A 26,813-nucleotide genomic window follows, 5' to 3' on the forward strand; every position below is an offset into this window, starting at 1 on the left:
TTACTTTATTTAAAATTGAGATTAGACACAATAGATAATTATATGAATGAAAATGGACATTGCGAGGAGGTCCATCTATAAGTGAATAGATTTTAACCAAACGATTTAATTGCTAAGTAGCGCCATCTATTAGCGAGTAGTTCGTTTATATGTTGAACCTTTACCACTATTACTTATTAATGTTATACCGGCTCGTATTCATTCATAACACAAATGATATACAAATTCATATTAAAAAACGCTTCGTTGGAGATTATTACATTATTCTCGTGTTTATTAAATAATCATTTTCGTTACAAATGATTATTAGTATATTATGTTTTTGATTATTGTAGTGTTGCTACATACCAAGTAAAGTTAAAATTGTGACGATCAATTTTAAAACTTTACATACATTTTAGGCTGCTTTATATATATACATGTACATATTGTAAATATAACAATATAAATGTAAATAAATATAAATATAAGTTAAATAAATAAATATAAGTTAAAAAAATATCTATTTTTTTTTACCCTTGAGATACAACTGTAGCATAATTGAAATTATAAATTGAATTTAGTTTATTGTAATAAATATTCGTAATCACCAAAAATGTAACTAGGCATTTTTTTTGTTTTCCATAAAGATTCCCAGATTATCAAAATAATTTTTATGTATGTCTGTGTATAATCTACAGAAAACTGATGTGGGACCGCTAGGCGCTATCATCAATAAATTATCTTTGACCGCTACTGAAAATTCCGTACAATCTTCGACCCTCTGTTTTACTTATATTTTTAACGAAATGTAAGTGTATGCTTAGTTTAAATGTATAAAAATACAAATATATTAATGATAAAGCGATAGTGAATTACAATAATTACTCAAATTTTTACCTCTATATACAAATAAGTGAAATATTTGCAAAACATAAGATGCGCTTTTCTTATTGTAGACGTGGAAGGATATATATTTTGGTGTAAAGTTAATAGTCTCGAAAGTTATAACGAAGCTGCTTCCTGTTACCGTAAGTTTATTTCAGTATCATGTTTTTTGATAGATATAACCTTTTGTTTTCTTACTAGGTTAATGAACTATATTTGAATTTACGTAGTTTAAATTTTAATATGTACCGACGAAGTTCTAGTTTAATTAATTTCTAATTCTTTTTATAAATTAGAACATGAAAATGAAAAGAATATGAACTTATTATTATATAACATTCATTGCATTAATTATGGTTAATAATGGGAAATTTGAAAATCTGCATATGATGTTGTTATGTTTGACACATAGATTTTTTTTTTAACAAATGTGTATGTTTTAAGACATAATTTTCATAACTTCTATTAATTTCCAGTAACTATCATGGAAATATCTATCATAAAGTAAAAAATAAAAAAATAAAATGAATTTGCAACGGGACACTAAAATTGACCTTAGCGGTCCAACAATACCAACAATATTTAAATCTAATAAAATAGATGCATGGAATGATAGCGACTCAGATGAAAATTTTGATCAATCAATATCACATAGGAAGATTATAAGGGTGAGTAATATAGTGTAAGAAAATGTATTTATAATCATTGCATATGTTGAAATGGCTTGCTTAAGTATTATATGTGTGATGTATTCAAATTCAAGATCGACATTCTATTTATATCTTATCTAAAGATGCTTTTCTTCAAAAACTATTATGTACACAAAAAATAATATATTATTGTTATATTTATACATCTACCAACTTGCGGATGCCACTAATTTGAGAAATATATAAGAAATAATAATGTAAGATGTTGTATCAAAAAGAGATTCACAAAAGGCTCAGTTGGTAGAAAAACATATAGCAGAGTTATTTGCAAATGTAAAAACAATCTTAAAATGTAAGTAATAGTTTCACAGTTTACATTTGCTGTATCTACAAAAGTGTACAATTTGTATCTTGATAACTTAATGACATGTTGCGTTGAAGTAGACATAGCTCAAATTCATTTTTAATTCCAAAAACACCAGCTACATTTGAAAAATTATACATCAGAGTACTAATAACTTATTATTTCTGTCAATATTAAATAACATGTTGCTCTATTACAAACTAATGCATGGTTGACCACACTACATTCAGGACAATCTATATTTCTTTTACTTTGTGTATACAAAGTAAAAGAAATCTTTTAATTGAAAACAAACAATATTATAACATTTGATCTGTTTATATTGAGTCAGTTTTTGTGTTAGTGTAACTACAAAAACAAAAGTTTTGCCATCATAACTATTTCATATATCTATTACTTAGTATTTAGGTCATGCTCAAAATGTTCATGATTCATTTTGCTAATTTCCTCTAATTCCAAATGATAATAATAAAATACAGTTTACGATACATGAAGGCATGGTCATAATAAATTGCAGTAACCAAATGAATTTTTAATAAATGGCCATGATGTATGAAATATGCTTTTGCAGTTGTACAGTTCCAACTCCTTATTGTGCTAGTAACATCCAACAGTATGGGTTGTATTGGACACCCAATGGTGTGTAATATTATACTATATTATATATTATAGTATTATTCTAATCATTTCTACTATTTTAAATATTTGTTAATTTAATATTAAGCATTAATTTAGGAAAATTCATAAAAAATAATATGATTATAATTAATTTTGTCAAATTAAAACTTGACAAAAAATACTGATTTTGCAATTTCACTAATTCTTCATTCTGAATTTTCATTCGTTTTTTTTTTTCATAAATGTTGCCACATTAATGAAAAAAAAAACAGAATTATGATTCTCCAAATGTCTTCTGACAAGTAGATTGATCTTTAACTTTTAGTTTTTAATTACTCGATTTTGTTTCAGAGATGGAACCAGCTCTCGCGGCTGCAAAGGTCATTGATTTACGTGTTTTTCACTGTATTAGTAACAGTGGTCCTCGTAATCCTTTGTTTACCGAAACCAACCTCAGATGTGAACAAGATAAAAAGGAAACTCGAACAGGTAAATATGTTTATTTTTTTTATATTTTATAAAACCGGACAACGGCGACGGCTTTGGGAACAGGACAAATAACCCAATGTTAGGTTTTAAGGTGAAAGTATAATTAAATCTTCTGAATTTCTTTCCTTAAAAGATGTTAAATAAATACATAGGTAAAAATAAAATTACTAAAGTTGTTAATAAAGTATTATAACATAAACTTAAAACAATCTGTCGTACTGTCCTTTCAGAAGCTGGAACCTCTAGGCACTATAGTACACTAAATAATTTAGTGTTACTAAAATAATTTATAGGGAAAACAAATTATTAAATACAGTCTACAGTCAATGAAAACAGTTTTGTTAACAAAATAAATATATTTATAATAATATGTACATTAAATACACAATGTAATTAATTACACAAGTCCGGATGCCCCTGATGGGGCAACATCCTCGGGGGGCTCCATAGCGAGTGGCCAAAATATCACTACAAAATAGGTATAAAAAACCTAATCACAATGAGTGCTAATTTAATATATGTGTAAATACAAGTATGATATGCGATATGTTCGACATTTATTAATTTTTTTTTTAAAAGTTAGGTATAGATAAGCAAAAAAAAAAAGATATAACGTCACGCCTGGCAGTTAATATATGAGCTTATTTAAAAAATCAAAAGTATGCAGTAGAGTATGCGAGTACCCATATACAAGGGAGTCTTGAGCGGCGGCGTTAAGGGGCCATGATGACATCAAAGCGTCATGCCAATTGCCGTGACGGCAAACCAGCCAACCAGGTTTTACATCCGAGGCGCGCCGATAGATGGTTCACATTAAAAACGTTCATCCGTAAATAAATTAATAAAAAAGTCGACTGACAGAAATTGTTGAAATTATTTTTTATAATAATATTTACAGGCCCCACTCTTTTGTTGTCTTAGGGCCTACAGATTTTAAAATACGGCCCTGCATGAATCAATAAAAGAGTAATGGCGGAGAGCGAAAATGACGTCATAAAAGTGCGTCATGCCGTTTGCTGTCACGGCATACGAGTCTTATGAGGCATGCTAATATGTTTCACATCAAAAATCACACACATTCAATTCTAGAGTAAAAAATTGGAAAAAAGTGCACGACTCGTCCGAAAAACAATAAAAAAAAACTGCTATTGCCAAATCTCAAAATTAAACGAAAACCCTTTTTTTAGCTAATGTTATCAAATGAAACTGAGTAAGAAAACCATTCGCAACTGGACGTACCATTATTGAAAATCCTATAAATACTAAATAACTTTATTAAATAATATATAATCAGTGTTGAAGATGCTTTAACACCACGAGAGTTCATGTACACGTTTACTTCGAAACAAGTCAGTATTATTTTTTCGCTGCTGACGATACGAGCTTAATATATAAAAAAAGAAAAATTACTACTACTATTTTATACAAAAAATAAATATTTTGGCATGTTTGGCATAGAAATTGTGGTATATTCAATGGGACTGCCCGTATTCACAGCTCCTCGTCAGTGCTGATAAAGGACATGCTGCACTGATACAGAGAGAAGCTAAATCAAATCAAATCAAAATATACTTTATTCAAGTAGGCTTTTACAAGCACATTTGAATCGTCATTTAACAAAAAAAAAAATAGTCATGTTAGTTAAATACAATTATATATGTATGTTATGTCTCCTGTCTGGAAGTCAACAAGCATTAACTCCACGCTTTTTTTATCATCAATATAATCTTGTATCGAATAATATGCCTTCTTTACGAAAAGGCAAAGTTAGAAATGTCTGCGGAATTTTATTATAGAAGCGGATACCTTGCTCCATGAATGATTTATTGACTTTGCGGAGTCGGAAACTTGGCGTTCTAAGCTTATCCTTACTACCACCTTACCATTAATGCTATCGCAACTCCATCGCAACGAGCAATAATAGACGAAAATTTAGTGACAGTTGAGAAGCAATCAAACAGCAGCGAATATTTCGTGGACGATCCCGAAAGTTCTGGGAAAACCTTTGTGTAATACGCGTGTGGCCGTCACATGGATTCATATCACTGCAATGCTTCTTCTTGGTCGCCGCATAGTTCACAGTCGATTAATCGTCCGAAGTCGTCTTGCATCACATACTTCAGTGCCGATGGTAACATGTTCAGGGTCTTCAAGTCAATTGAAAATTCCATTGTCGTCCTGCTTCGTAACTTGAACGTTTCAGCTAGTATCGGAATACTTGGCGTCGATGTTTCAAGCCTCGTTCAGTTCTGCGGTCAATTGGAAGGCAAAGCCAAATTGGCATCAAAAAAGCTCGGTGTGCTCAGCAAAGCAAGACAGTATTTCACGTCGGCCCATCGTCTAAGACTATACAAAGCGCAAATTCGGCCTCACATGGAATACTGCTCTCACCTCTAGGCGGGTGCTCCCCAGTACCAGCTCCTTCCATTTGACTATATCCAACGTAGAGCGGCTCGAATTATCGACGATCAAGCCCTCTCCGATCTGCTTGATACTTTGGCTTTGCGTAGAGATGTTGGATCGCTCTGCACCTTCTACAGAATTTATCACGGGGAATGTTCCGAGGAATTGTTCGGATTAAACCCGGCTGCTGAATGTCACCTTCGGACATCTCGTCAAAATTCCAAATATCACCCACACCACCTAGATGTCCGAAAATCCACAACAGCGCGATTTTTAAGACACTTTCTGCCTCGCACAACCACTCTGTGGAACCAGCTTTCGCCGGCGGTTTTTCCGAACCGATACGACTTAGGAACCTTCAAGAAAAGAGCGTACTCTTTCCTGAAAGGCCGGCAACGCACCTGCAAGCCCCCTGGTGTTGCAGATGTCCATGGGCGGTGGTAGTCACTTTCCATCAGGTGAGCCTCCTGATCGTTTGCCACCTATACTATAAAAAAAAAAAAAGTGATGCTAGGCCTCATGAACGGAACCCAATTACAAGTTGTCTGGATGAGAGATAACTGTTTTGACCGTGAAGTTCTCTCTGGATTAGCTAAAGGGGAAACGAATGTTTTTGCCTCGCATCGATCTCACACCTTCAAACACAACGTTCTCTTTTCTTCTAAAGTGTCGCCAATTCCCAGTCAAGTTGGCATTTGTTATGTCGGCCTTTATTTGCCGAGCCCCGTCTCCTCACAGGGTCAACAATACGTTGCAATGTCTCGAGTCCATTCTGATAATTCCCTCGAAAAACAAATTGACTTAATATTGAATTAATGGAGAAGGACCATTCTCCAGAAACGTTGTCGTATGCGAGATATTACAATAAGCACAATGCTCATAATTCATTGCATTGACCATTTATTAAACGAATTGTATTTTTTATAAAACAACCATGTTTTAGTTTGTAAATTGTAAAGTTTATTCTAAACAAAATTAAAGTAAAGTGTTATTGACAAACTGCAGTTCTAACTGAACAAAGGACATAAAAAATTTCATCTTTTTGGCGCCAAATGTAGACGAGTGACTTGCAATTTACAATTAAAAGAAATCAAAACAAAACTTGTCATAGGTTTCGATATTCCTATAAAAGCTGTTGAATAAACGCGATCCACTAGTAATTTATTAAAAATACAATTTAATTAGTGATTATTTTCACAAGTTACATGTGTTTCAAACTACACACTCGATTGACGGGAACACTATTTGGACTATTTTGACGTCTGATTACGTTTCTTTAACGTTAAATATATTTTCGAAGCGGTACGAAATTGAACTCCATAAAATTAACCTTACAATGCTATGAAAACCATCTTAATTCCGTGAACTAACAAGAGTATAATAATAATAAAAATAGTTGCCGAAATGATGCCACAAAATTGTTTTCGATCATAAAGCGCTCTCTGAGTCGCATCATGAGTCGTGCATCAAGTGACGAGTTTCGTAATTTATTCCTTTTTTTTCTCACAGAGGATTTAAACATGTAATATTAAACTTGTTGCTGATTAGAATAAGGTTTAATATTAATTGTCTTTTGTTTAATTATAACGGTGATTGCTAGTTTAGATAAGATTTCCGTTACATCTTCTTTGTTGGCAGCGTTAATGCATTATACTTGGAATAGGTATATTTTAGTAGTCTACATCTGCGTTGGTTTAGTATATTGTTTATAAGGATGCAGTTCCCGTCGTTTAGGTGTAGCCGTATCAGACACTTAAAAAGAAAATGAGGAATTAAAAATATAAATAAACGGGCATTGGTAAGCATTTACCATCACTCATTTAAATAGCTGTATATAAAATATATATCGATTTAAATGACCGATGGTAAGTTATATATAAAATATAAATAGCTAGTATTAATTATGTATATGAATACTGTATTAGCAATAATTTAAATGAATTAAATAAATATTAAAATAAAATAAAAGAAATGAGATATTTTTTTATGTAATCGGTAGGTAGCCGCCTACCTATCTGTTATATAAAAAAGATTGTTAATTTGTCCGTCTACTTAACAACATTAATGCAGTGAAGGATATTAATCATTCCTTACATCACCAATACGCCACCAACCTTGGGAACTAAGTTGTTATGTCCCTTGTGCCTGTAGTTACACTGGCTCAACTCTTCAAACCGGAATATAACAATAATAAGTATTGCTTATTAGTTCGGCGTTAGAATATCTTTTGACTGTGCCGTACCCACCCAGGCGGGCTTGCACAAATCCCTACTACCAAGTAAAAAAATGGATATTAAAATTCGAGATCTGCTAATCTTATAAAGTGTTCGTGTAACTGTTATAGTTTTAGTTTTTCAAGCGTATGAGTCGATCTACTAAAAAAATATCATGCTAATTAAAATTATATTTGATAGTTAAATGAAACACAATATTCTACAAGTATATCATTTTATCATATACGTAAACGGACAAATTGTCGTTCTGATGACAACTGTCGCCGCCCTCGCCGCCGTCGCCGCCGTCGTCGCCAGGTAGACTTAGCACTGTAATATTAATTATATACACGGTCAGTTGACAATCGATCGAATCGACTTAAAATATATATTCACATAGAATGAGATTTATTGAAAAAATATTACAATCATTACCTCTGGAACTAAAACAAAATAATCTATTTTTAAGTTATGCGTTGTTTTTTAATTTTGCTTGTCTGATTCCTTGATTAGCTGGTCCGATTCATCTGCGTTAATAGTTGCTATTGTCATAGTCTTGTTACGAATGTTAACATACAAACAAACTCTTCAGTTTTATAATATTAGAAAAGATTTCTAGCAAAGACGTAACCACCATTGTTTATCAAATTGATATTTGATAAGTGGTAACATCGAAACTTTGTGTTATCAAATCCTTAACTGCCGTGTTTTCTTAAAATCGCTTTTTTTTATCAATTCACAAGAATTAGGATTAGAATCGTTACTGTTGTTACCGGATTTAAGAATAAACCTTATCTTTATTTTGTTAACAATTTATTATCTTGTTTTACTTGAATTTTAGGATTAAAATAGGAAATTAAAAGGAAAAAGAAAACGTATATTTTAGATAATTACAAAATGAAAAATAAATCGAATCGAGCACCAAAATGTTTGTCTATTTTATCTTATTTATTTTATTTTCTACTTAAAAACGATGGAGGTCATCAAGTCGAGCCGATTTATGTAGAATCGAGATATACGTAAACCGACGACTACGGGTTCAAAACTAGCAACAGTTAGTTTTCGTTTGCTTATAGCAACCTGCCCTGCGATTTATTAATAAAGACAATGAGAAGTGCACTCAGCAAGGATATATTTAATAGGTACACCTAATTATTTTAAAACCTTTATTATAAATAAAATTAGTTTATATAACTAAACATAGTTCAGCGAGTTCAGCCAACAGAAGACATAGTTCAGCGATTTGTTATAAATTAAAAAGTCAAAAAGTCCTCGTTGATCAATCTATTAGCGAAAACTATCAAATCCGCTGAGGGGTTTTTAAGAAGAAAGCGGAGATACAGCCAGAAGCAGAAAGCGACTTTGTTTTTTTTTACTATTTATAAATATAGTGCTCCACTAGGAAGGACAACATCCTAAGCAAACCTGCATTTGACGAATGAAATCTACATGACGTTAATCATACCGATCCCCACTCAAAAACAAGAAGAACAACTCAAGAAGTTCTGTGGCTTTACCTGCTGTTAATTTAATTCGTTCGTGCTTCGTTTTTTTAAATGTTCTATTATTTTTTATTTACGCTTTGTATACGATTGCAATTTTAATTAATAGATTAATATACTTAAGAATTAGCTGTATGTTGGCCTTAAATATATGTATATACATAAAAAATAAAAACAATTTCTGTAATAATTATGAACGCGTGGAATCGTGGCAAGAATTTTAACAGCATTAACCCTCAATTGCAATAACGGTCCTCTGGGCAAAAATAAATTAACCAGCTCTCCTGTCAGCAGTGGAGACCACAATGTTACACTTTCAATAAAGGATCGTGCACTTTTACTCCAAGGTGTCAAACAAGTGTCTCAACTGCAAATGGAACAATTACATAATTTGGATTAAAAGGCGAATATTTGTATTGTTTGTTCGATGAAGCTCTATTAAATCGAATTCCGCGGCGGCTCCGGCTCGTAATATTGTTTCCCTAATGTGAGACTGGACCACAAGTTAACGCATGTAGCGTCCATTAGGATCCGTCCTCATTCCCGGGGATCGAACGTCAGTCAATAAAGTCTGTTGCCATCATCACGACCAATTCAACGGGCCCTAATAAATGATGGCATAGTTAAAATGTTCTGATGGCTACATGAAAAACTGCGATAAATAGCTCCGATATAATTTAATTCTATAAACTGAAATTTCATGAAGGCAGCTCTTATTGACATATGGTATTTGGCGACGACATTATAATTGCTTCTAATGAGAGTTTTATTGATTATCGTTTTGTTTTAAACTCCTTGAAAGTTCTACTGTACATTTAAACTAAAATGACAAATGAGAATGCATGCGATGTAAATTATACTGGACGAACTCTGAACTACGTTAATATTCTAGTGCAGTTTCAAATTTAAATTGCTTATAATTCAAATACTCTGAATATTTTAATAGTGATAAATCAAATTCGAACAAATGGCGGATTATGAGATATTTGTTTTTTATACTATTAAAAGTATCAAAATCAATTTCTGAACATTATTTCGCTGATTTTCACTTATAAATTGACTTCAGGTGTTTTCTTGTACTAACCAGTTGCATTTTACAAGCTTTTACTTAACTTGCAATGTATGTATGTACGGGTGGAATCTTGCAACTCAATTAAGAAGCAGATATCTTTAACCGATTAAGCTGAAATTTTGTATACATGTTCAGTTTGGATGACAAGACATGGTTAACACGTGACAAACATAAGAAAGACATGGTTAAAAAGAAAGATGGCGGATATTTTCTTTTTTAATTCATTCCTGCTATATGGGTATCAAATGAAAGGGCTTACTGAGAATAAGTCAAAAAACAAAGTGACGTCACTGTAAACCAATATGGCGGATTAAGTTTTTAGTGCTTGCCTATAATATGGGTATCAAATGAAAGGATCTACTGAACATATGAATTCAAGTTTAATTACTAAAAAGTAAAACATAAATTAAAAGTAAAATAACCTTTTTAAAAACAAGCTTTTATTTAAATGCGCTAAAATGAAAATATAAACTTTTACACTAAACCTTTAACGTCATTTCACAGTTTATATGATATAAAAGATAAATGAGTACATTAAATAATTTGATGTGAGTAATTTTAACTATTAAAATTTTCAAACTGAGTAAATACGAGTACTTGACTTTAGGAAATTTATCAATTTATTAATAGTGCTCGGCGGTGAAATAAATGAATTATAACCAAATTTTTCAATTTATATAATATTGTTATAATGTGGTTCTTTAGTGTTGTATGAAGCAGTTTATTTATTATTTTGTTATATAACGTGGTTTTTTTTCAGAACGCCTTGAAAAATGTATCACATGCCAAAGGGCCAGCGAGTAATTTGGATCAAGTGAAAAAGGTGATATACGACATAGAAGTAAATGAAAGGCCCGTCTTCTCAGGTAATATCCTTAAATAAATTACAGTTCAGACACTGAGATTCCGTACCTGCCTGACGGATATCAGTTGATTATTAAATCAAATCAAATTATATATAATTATTCCTTCGTTCAATATAGAAGCATTACATTTACTTTACTAAGTGTAGTAGCAATTACTAGTGATTCACATATCGATCACTAAAAGTTTTTTAGTGATCATATAGTTATACAGAAAATATACAGTTTTTATAACGTTACGAAAGTTATTGTATTTCTTATTTAAACAAATACTTGGTGGTAGGGCTTTGTGCTAACCCGTGTGGGTAGGTCCCACCCATGTATTCATCATCAACATCATGTATCCTATCACATTATCATGCATTCTAACGTCAAACAGCAGTACCCAGTGTTGTTGTGTTCCGGTTAGAAGGGCGAGTGAGCCAGTGTAACTAAAGTCACACGGAATATAACATCTTAGTTTCCAAGGTTGGTGGCACATTGGCGATGTAAGAAATGGTTAATATTTCTTTCGTCATTATCTATGGGTAGTGGTGACCACTGAATAAAATTAAATGGGTCATCTGATGGTTAGTGGTCTACATCCGTATTTACATTAGCTCAGTACAAAAGATTAAATATTTCTTACATCGCCAATGCGTCACAGACCCTGGGAACTATATGCTATGTACATGTGGTATTAATTATAGTGACATATCCTTGAAGCCGGAACAATATTAAGTAGAGCTCTTATGGATTAGAATAAGTCATGAGTGGTTGGTACCTACCTAGACTGGTTTGCACAAACCTAACCAAAATAAACGATTCTAATATTTTTTCGTAAATTCTAAGTTACTTCATGGATCGTACATTAAATCATGGACTAATCAGCTACGCATTCTCTCGGAGGCTGGACAAAAGTACACTTTATTTTACAAGCTTTTATTTAACTTGCACTGAAAGTATCATCATTTTTTCGGATGACATTGCATGGTTAAATGTGTGACGTCATTCTAAATCCAACATTGCCGCATAGCCAAGATGGCGGACCAATTATTGTTAATGCACTCCTACAATATGGATATCAAATAAAAGTGTTTGCTAAGAATAAGTCTAAACGTAATTTGACGTCACTCTTAGTTCAATATGGCAGACTTCTGAAACTAGAAATTCAATTTTGAAGCAGATATCTTTAACCGATTGAGCTGAAATGTTGTAAACACGTTCAGTTTGGATGACAATGCATGGTTAACTGTGTGACGTCATTCTAAATACTGCATGGCGGAACACCCAAGATGGCTGATATATTTTTTAATTCATTCCTACAATATGGGTATCAAATGAATCATCGCATCGCGGTTGCATCGCAGGTGTTCTTATTGAAGCACATTTATAATATTTTTACTTCAATAAAGTGATGCCTCGTTCCAGGTCCTGGCAACGCTCGCCAATTCGCCGTGGTTGAATCCTTCAAGCACGCATGGAGGGGCTACAAAGAGCACGCTTGGGGTCACGATAACTTGAAGCCAGTTTCTGGAATGGCGTACGACTGGTTCTCGCTCGGACTCACCATTGTCGATAGCCTCGATACAGCATATATTATGGGATGTAATGAAGGTTTGTATGGAACTTTAATTATTGCATTCGGCTGCCCGAATAGTAGTGGATTAAGAGGTTCCGGCTACAAATTCAACTATTCAAGAAGATTCTGGACGCCTAGATTCAGAAAACTGTCAGTATAACACTCCCGTGGCGTTGATCATGGGCTTAATCTCTATTCGAGTGTTCCATTATGTTGGGTGAACTATGAAGTAGTGTGTCCACATTTCCCTTGTGTCCACATACCTTGTGTCCACAAGTGTCCACAAGTGTCCACATTTCACTTATATTCGTGCTTAAATTGGTCTGATGATTCAAAGTATGAACTTTCCAAACTTAATTTGCTCACTCGTCTCACTTTATGACACCGTCAACCGCTCCATTATCAAAACACAAAATATTGTTTTTTCTTTTTTCAAATTTATCATACAATACGTAAAAAGTTATTTATGTTGTGAAGACTATCTTAAGGAAACCTGCACGTAACTCTGCCACGTGTGCAGCCACTAATTTGCAGTTGAGCAGTATGGTAGAATAGTCTGGAAAATTTTACTTCAAGAACAACTTTACTTGATTATTTCACTTCATTGCAGAGTTCGAGGAAGGCAAGCAATGGATAAAAAACGAATTGATCTTCACTAAGAACAAAGATGTGAATTTCTTCGAGGTGACCATTAGAGTTCTCGGCGCTCTGCTCACTAACTATCATTTCACAGAAGATACACTTTTCCTAGATAAAGCTGTGAGTATTGAATTATATTTTGTTACGAGTCAAACGTGCTCAACAAAAGCGAACAACAAAAAAATCAGATTCCCTACCCTGAATACTAGATTTCTTTCGAAATCCATATTAGCGTCATTATCAACTAGAGCGATATAATAAGTAATGCTTATTGTTTTATAAGTTATGTTTTATAAAATTATTTTCAAATTGTTCATCTGTTCTTGAAAGTATGTTACTTGTAATTTCAGAAAGATCTCGGTGAACGCCTCATGGCTGCCTTTTCATCTCCATCTGGCATTCCATATTCGGATGTCAACCTTGGCACACGAACAGCACACGCGCCTGAGTGGTCGCATTACAGTACCACCGCTGAGGTTACCACCGTTCAGCTGGAATTCCGAGAGCTGTCCAGGGCCACCAATAATCCTATGTTTGAGGTAAATTATGTGATTTTTTTTCATACAAAAAAAACAACTTTGTACAAGAAATAAAAAATACAAAAAAAAAAATCATAATACACACTCTACAAACCGTAACACAACAATATTAAATATTGCTGATTAGCGGAAGAATATCTCTTAATTGGTTTCCATCTACCCAAAAAAACTTGCACTTGCACAAAGTCTTACCTCCAAATATTTAAAGTAATTTAGCATTAATTCCTTTTGATCTTCGCTTCTTTTGATTACTAATGTAGCATGTTATTTATATTTTTTTCTATATATATTTAATATTAATAAAATAGTTACATGTTTATTATTAATCATTATAATTATAATAAGGCCAAATAATTATAATTTGCGTTTGCGTGCGAAATCTTGCGTTTTCGAAATGCTAGCGAATATTATAAAAGTGTGCGATATATTATAAAGCTTCTGACTTTAATTAGATTGTATAAATGGCAATTGCAAATGTACTAATTACTGGTTTATTTAAAAATAAAATCTGTAATTGTCTTATAGAATTTGTCCTTATCTATAGTGGCGATTGCGATATTAATAGCTTAAAAAAATGGCGCAGTAATGTATTTTTATGGTAACATCAGCGAAATACTGTCCGTTGTCATGTTTTCAACATGTCGCAAAATATAATATAAAAATTAATAGCAAACGCAAAAGTAAAATTTGCTGACGCATTTCCTAATTGACTTGAATTGTCTTGTCTTATGGTATATTTTTTGTTAAGTGTTTATATAATTCGTATTAATATAATGCTCGGCATGCACGGCGATGACTCTTTAAAAGTGTATAAATTAACATTCGCTCGCCATGTTTTTATTTAGACGGTACGGTTTATGTGGCAGATACCATGCAACTGCAAAAACAATAGTAAAACAGAAAATCCGATTCACGTAATAAAAAACGCACAAGATTTATCGTAAACGATATTCGCTCTATTGTTCCTAAGTGTTTCTGTGCGAACACATAAAATACGACCAGAAACAACTACATGTTAAATATCAAACAGAAGGATGTTCTATTTATCTTTATATTATGTATAGATAACATATTTTATGATATATATTACATTACATATATTTTATTAAAATTATATTCACAATTGAAATAAATAAAATGTGCAGATCCAAGCGAAATAAAACACCATACACAAGGTATATTAAAAATATATTCTTGTTGTTATGAAAAATTGGAAAATATGATTGCGCGAATAAAAAATTGCTCATCGATGCTTTGTGTTATAGTTGGCTAACATCAATATAAAAATATAATTTTAAACATATCAAACGTAATTACTACACATTTTACAGCGATAGCATTTAAAAGTCTTAAATCGTTGTCTAAATACTTAAGGTACTGACCTTAAAAAAAGCCGTGCTCTTTGAAATTATTTCTAAAATGCAAGAAAAATTTGCCATAGCGAATGAGCGTATCTTTAATAAAAACGGCGCGTACAACGAATAACACGCCAGGAAAGCGAAATTGCAACTGAAATGATTTATTTCTTTTTCCATTCAATTTAAAATTTAACCTGAACGTCTCGAATTAACGTTCATAACTATTATTTTGCTTGCAAAATTTGTAGATTTATCTCGGGCTGTTTGTTTTAAAATACGAACAGCCTCTTCTTTTAAAAAGGATTTTTTTTTCCAATAGCGGCACTCGCGATTGTTAGTTTTGAGTGCGGCGTACACTCAAATTCAACCTTGAATTACTGTCATCGAACTCAAGATTTTTTTTCTATTGTATAACGTCTACTATTAACTAAGTCTTGAAACATTTTTAATACAGGATGCAGCCACGGCAGTATCAGAGAAAATTCACCAGTTACCGAAGAAGCGCGGTCTCGTACCGATATTCATAAATCCAAATACCGGTCACTTTTTACCCCATGCCACAATCACCCTCGGTGCTAGAGGAGACAGCTACTACGAATACCTACTGAAACAATGGTTGCAGACCGGAAAGACTATTAATTAGTGAGTATAACACTAATTTTAAAATTATTTGAAATATTGAAAAAATATTTAATTAACACGTAGGAAATTTTCACCTTGATTATTGCCTTATCATAATTGTATAGTGTTTAATTTTGTAATAAAATACGCACATCATGGCTTAATAGGACACACACACAGAACTATAAAAAAAATTAAAAGTATTTAGTAATTGTGACGTAAAATACATATATATAAAAAAATCTTTACCTTATACTTCATTTAAATACATATTTCATTTAAATATATAAAACATAAATAAACAAAGTACCAATATTCAAAGAATGATTTTATAAAGTATTCATAAATACACGCAAAAGCATACATAATAGAAATAAATATCTCAAATGTCGTCATTTAAAAAAAAAACGTAATTTCCACTTTCATCATTCTCAATTTCGTCATTTTTCACTTCTGAAATAAAAAAAAAAGTGAATATATTTGTGGGTTTTTATTTTTGTAAATTAATATGAATAGTAATCATTTACATGAAACCAATTTTTTTTATATCTAAACATTTATTTTGTTGAGTGAAACCGAATAAATTACAAATAATTCGGTAGATGAAGAAAAGATAATTACAACTCTTTTGTTGTCATAAACTCATTACTACCGACAACAGACTATTTATATGCTTATATAAAATGTTACTATATACGTATTAGTATGTCACTTTATATTCGTATAAGAGAGTAGAAGACACTAGCGTCTTGTACTCATAGATTAAGTACGTACAAATTGTAATATTATTCATAAGTTATGATATATACATGTCTGTACATTATTTAGTTATGGTTCCTAATAAATAAATAATAAATAATTTATGATGAAACAAAAATATAATAAGAGTTCCATTATTTATTTCGTTAAATGAAGTTAACGTGAAGGATTGTTCTAAATGTTTACATTTAGAAAATCAATACAAAATATTTGTGTTTGATGGTAGTTACTTGAAATTTAAAATGTGACTTGGGACAGACAGTCATATTAAGTTAATTAAGCCTGTGAGCTCACAGACTTAATTAACTTTTCTCGCTGCAAAATACACTTATGCTTTCCCGCCTCGGTAATAATCGGTTATGTTGCAAAAGTGGTGAAAGTCCTGAGTAACCGACTATATAAGATATTCTCTAGGTCTTAAAATGCTCAGGCAAAGATTTCTTTCTTTGTAATTTAAACCAATAAATTTTGCACCTGGACTCACATACCAAGTAAAACGTGACAGCTTTGCCACTTTATGCCGGTTTTAAGCAACTGATTATTAAATCCACGGACGCGCCCATTCGGCTGTAACCCAAAGGTTGCAGCCTGTCCACTTGGGCTTGAACTTATTATACTTCAATGTCGTCCTTGTTAACGTTGCAATATCAGAACAGGAATTAAAAGTAGCGCGTTTCACGTGTGATCTTTTCCAACCAAAATATGAATCTATTTTATCAGACTCCAAATGGAGTGTGGTGGTAAGAAATGTTCTTTTAAGGGTCTACGACAAGATCACGCGAAACAGAAATTCATGTGTAGAATATTTATTTATTCATAATTGCTGTTTCATTAAGATCCTATTATTATATCCTATTACATATTTCTGTAATATTTGTCCATCAAAGAAATTGTCAGTTTATCTAAAGAATAATTTAAAGACGACAATACAATTGTAATATAATTTTTTTTTAGTTTACTTGATGACTACGTGACCGCCATAGAAGGTGTTAGAGAATATTTAGCAAAGCGGTCTTCACCCAACAAACGATTATTCATTGGCGAACTGGCGTCTGGCTCCGAGGTAAGTTTCTATATAATATATATATTTTATTGATACCAAGTTAAAATTGTCATTGTGATCAAAACTAAGAACTTTCCTTTTATGAATCGCTACGGGTCAACTGGCAGGTCTTACCATGAACTCTTTCATTTTCTTGGTATTCCCTTCCAATTACCGCAAAGTATTAATCTAAAATTCCTACACAAAGGATAATAACGTCTTGGGATTTTGAGGGAATTGTTATAGTAAAACACCGAGTCACTATAAATTACAGGCTTACTACGCAATCAAATAAGGGATTGTATGATTACATATGCTATCTGTATGCCGTTTCAAGGGACAACACAAAGCTGAAATTTCAATAATTGTTGCATAAAATTTTGAGAAGCAGCTATTGAGTTACCTACTTGAACTACCAGAGCATAATTTTCCAGATTTTGCTCTCAACGACTTCTTTCTCTTTTCCTGCTTTAAGCAACAAATGTCAGAAATGATAAAGCAGTTTTCTAAAGAATTTTATGAGTTATTTATGTACGAACTGCCAGTTTTTCAAAATTATGCACAAAGTTAGATTTAGTAAACTGAAAAAATGCTTAAAGTTGATTGGTATCCTATTGAGACATTGGAGACAAATAATTTCAATCTTATCGACTTCAATCGAATATTATCAATATTTTTAGAATACACCACAAACTATAATAAGGAAAATTACCGGAATATGTTATTTCAGGCATTCAATCCTAAAATGGATCATCTTACCTGCTTCTTACCTGGAACTCTGGCACTAGGTCATGCCAATGGCCTACCCGGTTGGCACATGACAATGGCCGAAGAACTACTGTATACTTGCTACTTGACCTATGCAGCTCATCCTACTTTCTTGGCACCAGAGATAACACACTTTAACATGGTAATTATGCTTTGATATTTGTTTGAATGCATCATTTCGTAAGATATAAAAGATTTAATTTGTGTTTTATGCCTATATTTCAATTGAATTTCTTCATTATTTTTTTTTATTTATTTTGATACAGAGCACCATTTTTTTGTTATTAACTCCGAATAAGGATCCGTAGTTCCACCACTTTTTATCCATTACTGCCTTCAAATACTTTCTAGACTTTATATGCCCGGTATTCGTTGCAATGCGTTACTATATTCAATTATCGGGTAAGATAAGACTTAGATTTAGAGAAGATTCTAGAAGATTTATTTTATTGAATATATAAAAACTCTTTCTATAAGATGTAGTTTGTGTCCAATTTTAATTAAAACTTTTTTAGTAGCCTAAGTTGTTAAGAAAGACTCCATCACAGCTTATAAAGACTTTTAACGCCCTTTTTTTTAATTTCCAGGTTAGTGCAACTGATGATATGTACACAAAGACAGCAGATGCACATAGTCTTTTACGGCCGGAATTCGTCGAGAGTCTGTGGTACATGTACCAATTAACTGGTAATACGACTTACCAGGACTGGGGATGGCAGATTTATCAGGTATTTGTTTTTTAAATATCCTCGTGAATGTGTTTTTAGACATATTTACTCACAATTGCACTCTTCCACGTTAAATTATCGGCGCGCTTTAGATGACTATTGTAAGAATTAAAACAGTAAAATAAATACATGTTAGATTATATTTATTAATGCACGCAGACAATGTGCAGGCGCCGTTTTTAAAAGCGTGAAGCGTAGGCTTATAGCTTGACATAATCAAAGAGTTTGTATGTCGGAGAACGGGTGACAAAATAAATAGTAAAACCAATTTATAAGTAAACAATGCATATTTAAAACAATAACAATAAATTATACTTATTCTTAAACGCTAATTACAATGAATTCGATATATATAGAATAATTGAGTTTAATTACACAATAAGTACAAAGATACGCTCACCTGGGTTAATCACCAAAAAAAACAGTTCAGAATACTGATTGTGTTGTGTTCAACACTGAACCACTTCTGATCTGTTGTCATCTGTCGAGCCTTTTTATAGCAACTTGTCCTTTTGAGTCAATAGCACAACCGTATTATAAGATCGGAACTTGATTAAAAATTATTATCTCCCACGTGTATAGCGATTCTTATGGTTGGTCTTTATTGAAGTGATGGTGGTATAAAATATCGTAGCTCTTGTGCACTTTCTCTTTAGTGTAAAATCGTTAGTCAACTACTTCTATCACCTAAGCAGATATACGGCGTACTCATATTTAATGTGTCCATACAAAACCTGGGACTTGTATAGACTCAAAATCTGTCTAGGTGAAAAGTTCACGACGGGTTTGTGTGCTGTACCAAATTATATAAATTCAGAAGATGTCAGGGTGTAAAACAATACTTCAACTAGCTTAAGATAACAAACTTTTTGTGCAACAAAGCACACTCTGAGACATCTTGATATCATAGAATAGTCGGTGATAACAAAGAACTGCTTCTTGGAGTGAAAATATATAAGTGCGCCTCAATATTTTGGGGCGATGAAAGCAATAACGGCCCATTTGTCTGCTCAAGTATATCTCTGCCAGTGAATAGGTTTCCACAAAAATATTGTACGTGCTTTCGGTGAATATTCTAAATTGTTTCGATTAACTTTTGAAATGTTCTTTATTGAGGCTGCATTATAATGATCATATCTGGATTACTGAAACGGTATAATCTCTTTGTTTAAAAACCATTTCCCGCATATTTCGAAGAATTATAATATCTTTTGCGGATGCACGTTTTCTTCAGCTCATTTTATGCAGTTATTGACAAAATTAAATGCAATAAAATATGTAAATCTGGTTTTACTTTTACAGTTGTAGTGGTCGGTGCTCCAATACTTCTTATAGGCCATCTTCGTTTTATACGGCTTTACTTATTTCTTCATCTGCCACAATTTATTCTGTTTCCTCTTTCTAATAAATTCTGCAAGCAATCCTTTAAAAATCAGTCGTCTTCGAGGCTCTGCATAAAGTCCCCATCCTGAGTATGAATGAGCAATTTATTATTATACAAGATCATTTTCTGGATAACATTTTGCCCCATCGGCTGCAATAAAGAAAGACAACTTTGCCTTTGGTTCTTCCAAAACGCTATCGCTAAGGCGAAGTCGGAATACATTGGCAGAATTGGCAAAGATTAGTGCGACTCCCTTCGAGAACATAGGCGTTCTAGTCTCTCGCTAAGTTCTTGTTTATTTGGGTGACCTGGAGCTTTATCGGTACAAGAAAAGCTTTTATGGGCAATTTCGATCTTTTCATAAACTTCTTCAATTCTGGATCGAAGTCATTATGAAACCATTCTCTCTCGTGACCCAACTTTTAGATTGGTTCTTGTATTAGACTGGTAAACAAATGTTCTCGAAAGTCTGGGATTTTTTGCATTGCATTTGCATTATAGATCTGGTCAGGAACAAGAGTTCTTATACTTTGTCTTAAAAATACTGGATAAATGACTGCACTGCAGTTTCGTCGGTTGACAATTTTTAACCCGATATGGTGAACAGATGAATACTAAATCGTTTTTTAAATTTATCCAACCACCCATCATTGGCACAAAAATCGCCTTTTTTGGTAATTATTTTATAAAATTCGATAGCTTTTACTTTCAGAATTTCTCTAGATACATGAGTATGTATAGAACTCTGTAATAGGAACCACATGTTTTTCAGGGTTTTCCATCTTTGGCCAATCACCAACTCCTAATGTTTTACGCTTTCCTGGTCCAAATGCCATCGTCTTCACGTGGTCCACTATCTTTTGCTTTTTTTTCCTTAAGATAGTGTATAGTGGCACTCCCAACTGAATAATCTTTTTTTTTTAGTTATCGGTAGGCGGACGAGCAAATGGGCTACCTGATGATAAGTGGTCACCGCCCATAGACAATGGCGCTGCAAGAAATATTAACCATTCCTTACATCACCAATGCGCCACCAACCTTGGGAACTAAGATGTTATGTCCCTTGTGCCTATAGTTACACTGGCTTCCTTCCTACCTTTCCTTCAAACCGGAACACAACAATACTGAGTACTGCTGTTTTACGGTAGAACATCTGATGAGTGGGTGGTACCTACCCAGACGGGCATGCACAAAGCCCTACCACCAAGTAGATTTTTGCCAAATTGCACATGTTCCACCATTGTCTAACTTCTTTAAAATAACAATTTTGACTTTTAAAGCTATTCTTGTGTTTACTTTTTAAATTTTTAAGGTGTAGTTAAAAATAAATATTCCTAGGCAAGTCAGGATGCTGTCATCTTAATCATTCGCAAGTTTTAGGAAGTAAGCCCAATAGTCCTTGAAATAATTTTTGTTTTACTATCATCATCCTCAGTTTTCCCAACGCGTCTTAAGCTGCCCGCTTGACCGTTTTATTTCCCATACTAGTGGATATTTGCAAGTTTACTTTCATGGGTCGCTTGAGGAACTGTTGAGTGCCGATGTTGAAGAGACTGTTTTTGTTGGTTTCTTTGATTACACCCTTTTCTGTCGAGAATAGAGGACCCATTGTGTGACTGTACATAACGTTTAGAGGAGTGCCTCGGTAGGTGTTGCTTGGTAAGACAAATTCCTTTCAATCAACTTCTTTTCCTTAATGGCTATTTGTGTGACTCAGAGATCAGGGATGTAGGTTCTTTGTGTGTGTACGATAATTGGGAACACATAGAAAGACATGTCTTGTGAAGGTCTTTTAGACATGAAAACTAAGTTTTCTTTTTGCCATTTTAATAGAGATTCGTGCCAAATACATCAGATATGGGCAGGTTTGGGCAGGAAAAATGGATGCTTAAAACATTTAGACGATCACTGTTATGCTCATTATGCCTATTAACATCGGTTTTTAAATTGAAGAGTTCAATGTCTCCTTTCATCTCATCTCTTGTAGTATCTTGGATGTACCAATACTACACCTTGGAACGGCATCCGACGCGTCTTGATCAGAAACGCCAAAATTCATAAGATGTTAGAGAAAGGGTGTTGTAGCTGACTTGCTCGGATTAAAACAGAACTAAGGTCAAAGGCCAAGGCGTTTTATGAGTTGGCAAATTGGGACGAGGCTGATTGGAACCGCAACCTTTATGCAACATTAAGGAGACATGTATCTCCTTAAGGAAGTCAAAAATTTCAAGGACCAACTCAAACAAGAATGTCTTGTATTTGCGGAGATGAGTCACATCTCCTTAAGCTTAGTGACATTTTCTGTGTAGTGTTTACCGTGGGATGGCTATTTTATTGGCAAACCCACATTATCTGAGTGCGTCTAGTGTCTCATCAGTAGTCTAGTAACTTACGTGTTTTGAGATCATTTCTCCAATTCCCAGTTGGTTGGTTTTATGTTTTTCTCTGATGTCATGATGGCTGATCTCTAACGTATATTACGTTATATACTGGCTACCGTACAGGCTATTGGATTTATCCTAACATTTATTCTCGACGATCAATTCACCGCGAACTCATTGAATATTGGGTTTGTAAAGTATTGCATGAAGGTTCTTTACCTAGCCTGCAATAGATGACCACACTTCGTAGTACCTTACTGGTACCTTTATTATGATGATACCATGATCCCTATTTAGGACGTCCAACATAGACCTTTCGATGATTTCCCCTGGAAAAAAGTATATCCGAGGTCTGCTTTTTGATCGATATTTTTCGATCTATCGTAAACTAAGGAAAACTGAGTAAACTCAACTTGAGTGACTATTTGAAAATCGTGGGAACGCCAATTGTTACTTGTCGTTAATTATTAGCATCGCCGAATCCCCATCGCATCCCCTGTGACGAATGTTTCATCTCAGGGGGAGGCGGTCTTTTATGTGGGACTCTACTGGGGCCCATGACTTCCTTCAGGTAGTCAAAGGCTCTAACCGTGTTTCGCATCCAGATAGACTTCGACCAATCACACACTGGCACTCACACTTAGCCAATCGAACACGCCCAACGGCAAAGCTGTTTCAACAGCGATACAACAGTTGTTTCGTCATTGATGTTAGGATCTTCGTCTGAAGAAGGTTCAACATTAGGATACGTCTGCCTTTGACAATTAAACCTTAAAAGCCCAGACAAATATTGCAAATTCAAAGTAAAATAGAATGATCCCTCATTCTATTAGGTTTCCTTTCAGTTCATATTCCCAGAATTAAGATTCAATATTAAAGTATTAGTTTCGCAGACTTATAATTTTACTTATATTATGCGTCTAACGATGTACCCAGGCAGCATAGTCATGCATATACTGGGAAATAAAATTTAAGTAAATGTTAGAATCGCTTTTTATTAGATATAGTGATCCTTAGAGGTAAAAGGAAAACTTTTGTAGATATTTGCAAGATTCACAAGTTTTTTCTGAGCTATTTTAACCATAAAACTAATCGGGATCGATTTTCGGGCCGACTTGACTGGACTGGAAGAATAAAGCCTTCTTAAAAATTCTATTAAATCGATTGTTTTATTTATCTTTTATTATTATATTAAAAATTTCAGGGTTTCGAGAAATATGCCAAAGTAACCAACGGCTACACATCCCTTGCGAACGTGAAATCAGAGAAACCTATACCAAGGGACATGATGGAATCCTTCTTTATGTCTGAAACCCTCAAGTATCTTTACCTGCTGTTCAGTGAAGACAGGTACATCATCGACCTGAACAAATACGTCATCAATTCCGAGGCTCATCCATTGCCCGTACACAAGAACTAGTGTAGAAACATCCGGGACCCATTTGAAATGTACAGGATTTCAAGGGAACATCTTAAGTGTATGTAGATGTAGTCAGTGTTAACAGTTATTATTCGTGATTACCGTTTATGTGATTCAGATTTAAAAATAATTTTCGAAAAACTAAAACTTAATTTATTATAAACTTTAATCACAATTTGTCGTAATAAAAAATATAGCTAATCAAATTTATTATACGTAAATAGTAGATGTCGTCAGTAATCGATGCTTACAATAGAATAGGGGTCCTGATAGCTCAGTAATTGGGTAATTGTCTCGTCTAACATTTTAATTAAAATCTTTCTTCGTAAAAATGGCTTACGATATAAAGAGTGGTCTTAAACTTAATTTAGTCCATTACTATATAATTCGTACAAATTTTAAATAAAAGTTCAGTATAGAACACAGCAAACATCTGTATGGCTTAAAAGTATTCTTCATGAGATGCCATAAGAAGTTACTTCGAATTCCAAGTACTTACTAAATAATACTATTCAATATAAAAAATTTAAAACGATTACTTTAATTAGCTGGATTGCATTTCGTTTTATTTTAACTTTTCTATTGAGGTGGATCAATGTAAATGAGTACTGAGCGCTGAAATGTATTAAAACTGCACGAAAAGGTAGAATTAGCTGTCACCTAATTAATTAAAACTATGATCACCGTGTTGTATTTTTTGTTTTGATACATTTCGGCGCTCGTAATCTTCGCATGTTTTATTCTTAATAAAACATTAAGAATATTTCGGTATATTAGTTTAATATATATATTTATAATATTTACAATACATATATTCAGTTACACTATCCTCACAACTAACTTTTTTAAATTATTATTACTAATTTTGTCATAATGTTAGCATATTCACAGCTTAGATATAATTTTAACTATGCCAGTACTATTCATATATATATATTTAGTGTAATTGGCATTTTATAACAATAATATATAAGTCTGAATTTTTTATCTAGTGAATCTAGTGATTTTTTTTTCAATTTTATTATACTTATCAAAATAAAATTAAAAAAAGCTTACAAAATCAATCGCAAAAAATAAAAATCCCTTTATCGTTTGTATATATGATTTAATTTTCGAAACAGTCATTTTAAGATTTAGAGTAAGCGAAACACTGAATTATTTATAATTAATAAAATTCTTTTTATATAAGAGATTCGATCTCGAAGTATGCCACCCATTAATGAGCTTAGCTTATTTTATACGAATATTAATATGTAAATATATGTTCCTAGTATCTTAACAATGCAATATTTATTTAATTCGATATCTCAATTCCATAGTCAATATATAACAGGTTTCATATAGTACGTAAATATATAATTATATACTAATGTTATAGGCAGAACATTTTCTGGTCAAAATTGCACATAGCATGCCATTTGGATAAAAACATCCAGTCTATCTCTCGTGAAAGTTCCTTTTTTCCTTGAAAAAGTTTCTGTCACATTTGTTGCCACTCAGTGTTTTAAACCCGGAAAGATTTCTGACTCTAACATTTATAACAATAAACTAGAAAATACAACTTTATGCGATTTTATAATACGCACAGAACTAATAAGTGTTAACTATTAAATTGGTGTCTATTTATCATAAGGATATATTCATGTATTCAATATTAATATTCTGATAAGACTCAATTATTGAAAATTTTCAGAATGTTGTATAATAATATGCCTGGGATTTATTTCTGAAAATTTTAAATATCATTGTATACATGACATGTTACATGACTATGAGACATGTTCATTAGTTGGTCCCCAGGCCGCTCTAACAGATTTGCTACTGAACTCTACATATAAATGTGAAAGAGATAGCTTCTCAGTACTGTGAAAACAGATTAGTTTAAGTATTGTGTACAACAGCATCACAACAAATATATACACACTGAACATTTTCAATATTTGCTTATATATAGGGCTCTTCAAGCCGATCTCAAATAATGTTAAAATATTACAATTTTTCTTATATACTTCATATACATTTGACGTTGTGGTAAATAGGTGTTAATCTAAATATTATCGTTTTTATTTCCCAAGTTATTACTTAGATAGATCATATTAGATTTAATAATTTGGTATTGTTTATCTGTATATTTTGTTTGTGCAATATTTTGTATTTTATTGCATTTTTTTTTAAATATTGCATTTAGTACAATTTCGGACAAAATTATAATTATTAAGCAAAAATTTCGTTTTATTCGACATGTTTAGGTAGGTATACATATATTTTTTAAAATTAAAAAAATATTGCATGATGCATTGATATTATACCAAAAAATGGATATTTTAATTTTTATATATACGAGTATTTTGGCCTAAGTCTGCTATTATATATCTTTTAGATAATTTATAAAAAAAATAGATAAAGTAATAATAAGTTACCAAAAAAATCTAGTTCGTTTATATTTGTTCTTAAGTATATCTTAGTAAGTCAATTTAAACTGTCAATATCGTTTTACTTATTATTATTATTCAATGGGTGTATTTCTTGTGTATTAAGGCTCAAGGGAATGTTCACAGTGTTTTTAATATCC

The 26,813-nt window shown here is 32.6% G+C and overlaps 1 protein-coding gene across 3 annotated transcripts; it reads left to right on the forward strand.

The window, feature by feature from the left end:
* Positions 1 to 685: 685 nt before the first annotated feature.
* On the forward strand, positions 686 to 24,965 carry LOC113404231 (endoplasmic reticulum mannosyl-oligosaccharide 1,2-alpha-mannosidase). Of its 3 annotated transcripts, XM_026645074.2 has the most exons (13): positions 686 to 790; positions 939 to 1,010; positions 1,344 to 1,535; positions 2,851 to 2,988; positions 10,939 to 11,044; positions 12,452 to 12,637; positions 13,213 to 13,361; positions 13,592 to 13,780; positions 15,593 to 15,780; positions 17,473 to 17,581; positions 18,291 to 18,470; positions 18,916 to 19,056; positions 24,026 to 24,965. In XM_026645074.2, the coding sequence occupies exons 3-13, from the start codon at positions 1,392 to 1,394 to the stop codon at positions 24,239 to 24,241; spliced, it is 1,746 nt and encodes a 581-aa protein (XP_026500859.1). In that variant the 5' UTR covers positions 686 to 790; positions 939 to 1,010; positions 1,344 to 1,391; the 3' UTR covers positions 24,242 to 24,965. The 3 variants fall into 3 exon arrangements, with proteins under 3 accessions (XP_026500859.1, XP_026500862.1, XP_026500860.1); XM_026645077.2 differs by having other exon boundaries at positions 691 to 1,010; XM_026645075.2 differs by lacking the exon at positions 939 to 1,010 and having other exon boundaries at positions 693 to 790.
* The last annotated feature ends 1,848 nt before the right edge of the window (positions 24,966 to 26,813 follow it).

The sequence above is a fragment of the Vanessa tameamea genome, chromosome Z (assembly GCF_037043105.1).
Source record: "Vanessa tameamea isolate UH-Manoa-2023 chromosome Z, ilVanTame1 primary haplotype, whole genome shotgun sequence".
Taxonomy (NCBI): Eukaryota; Metazoa; Arthropoda; class Insecta; order Lepidoptera; family Nymphalidae; genus Vanessa; species Vanessa tameamea.

Excerpts from the sequence above, each read along its gene's own strand:
- LOC113404231 (XM_026645074.2), top strand. The coding sequence starts at position 1,392 with ATGAATTTGCAACGGGACACTAAAATTGACCTTAGCGGTCCAACAATA. Across the intron at positions 1,536-2,850 it reads CACATAGGAAGATTATAAGG|AGATGGAACCAGCTCTCGCG; the intron begins GTGAGTAATATA and ends ATTTTGTTTCAG. Across the intron at positions 19,057-24,025 it reads GGGGATGGCAGATTTATCAG|GGTTTCGAGAAATATGCCAA; the intron begins GTATTTGTTTTT and ends TAAAAATTTCAG.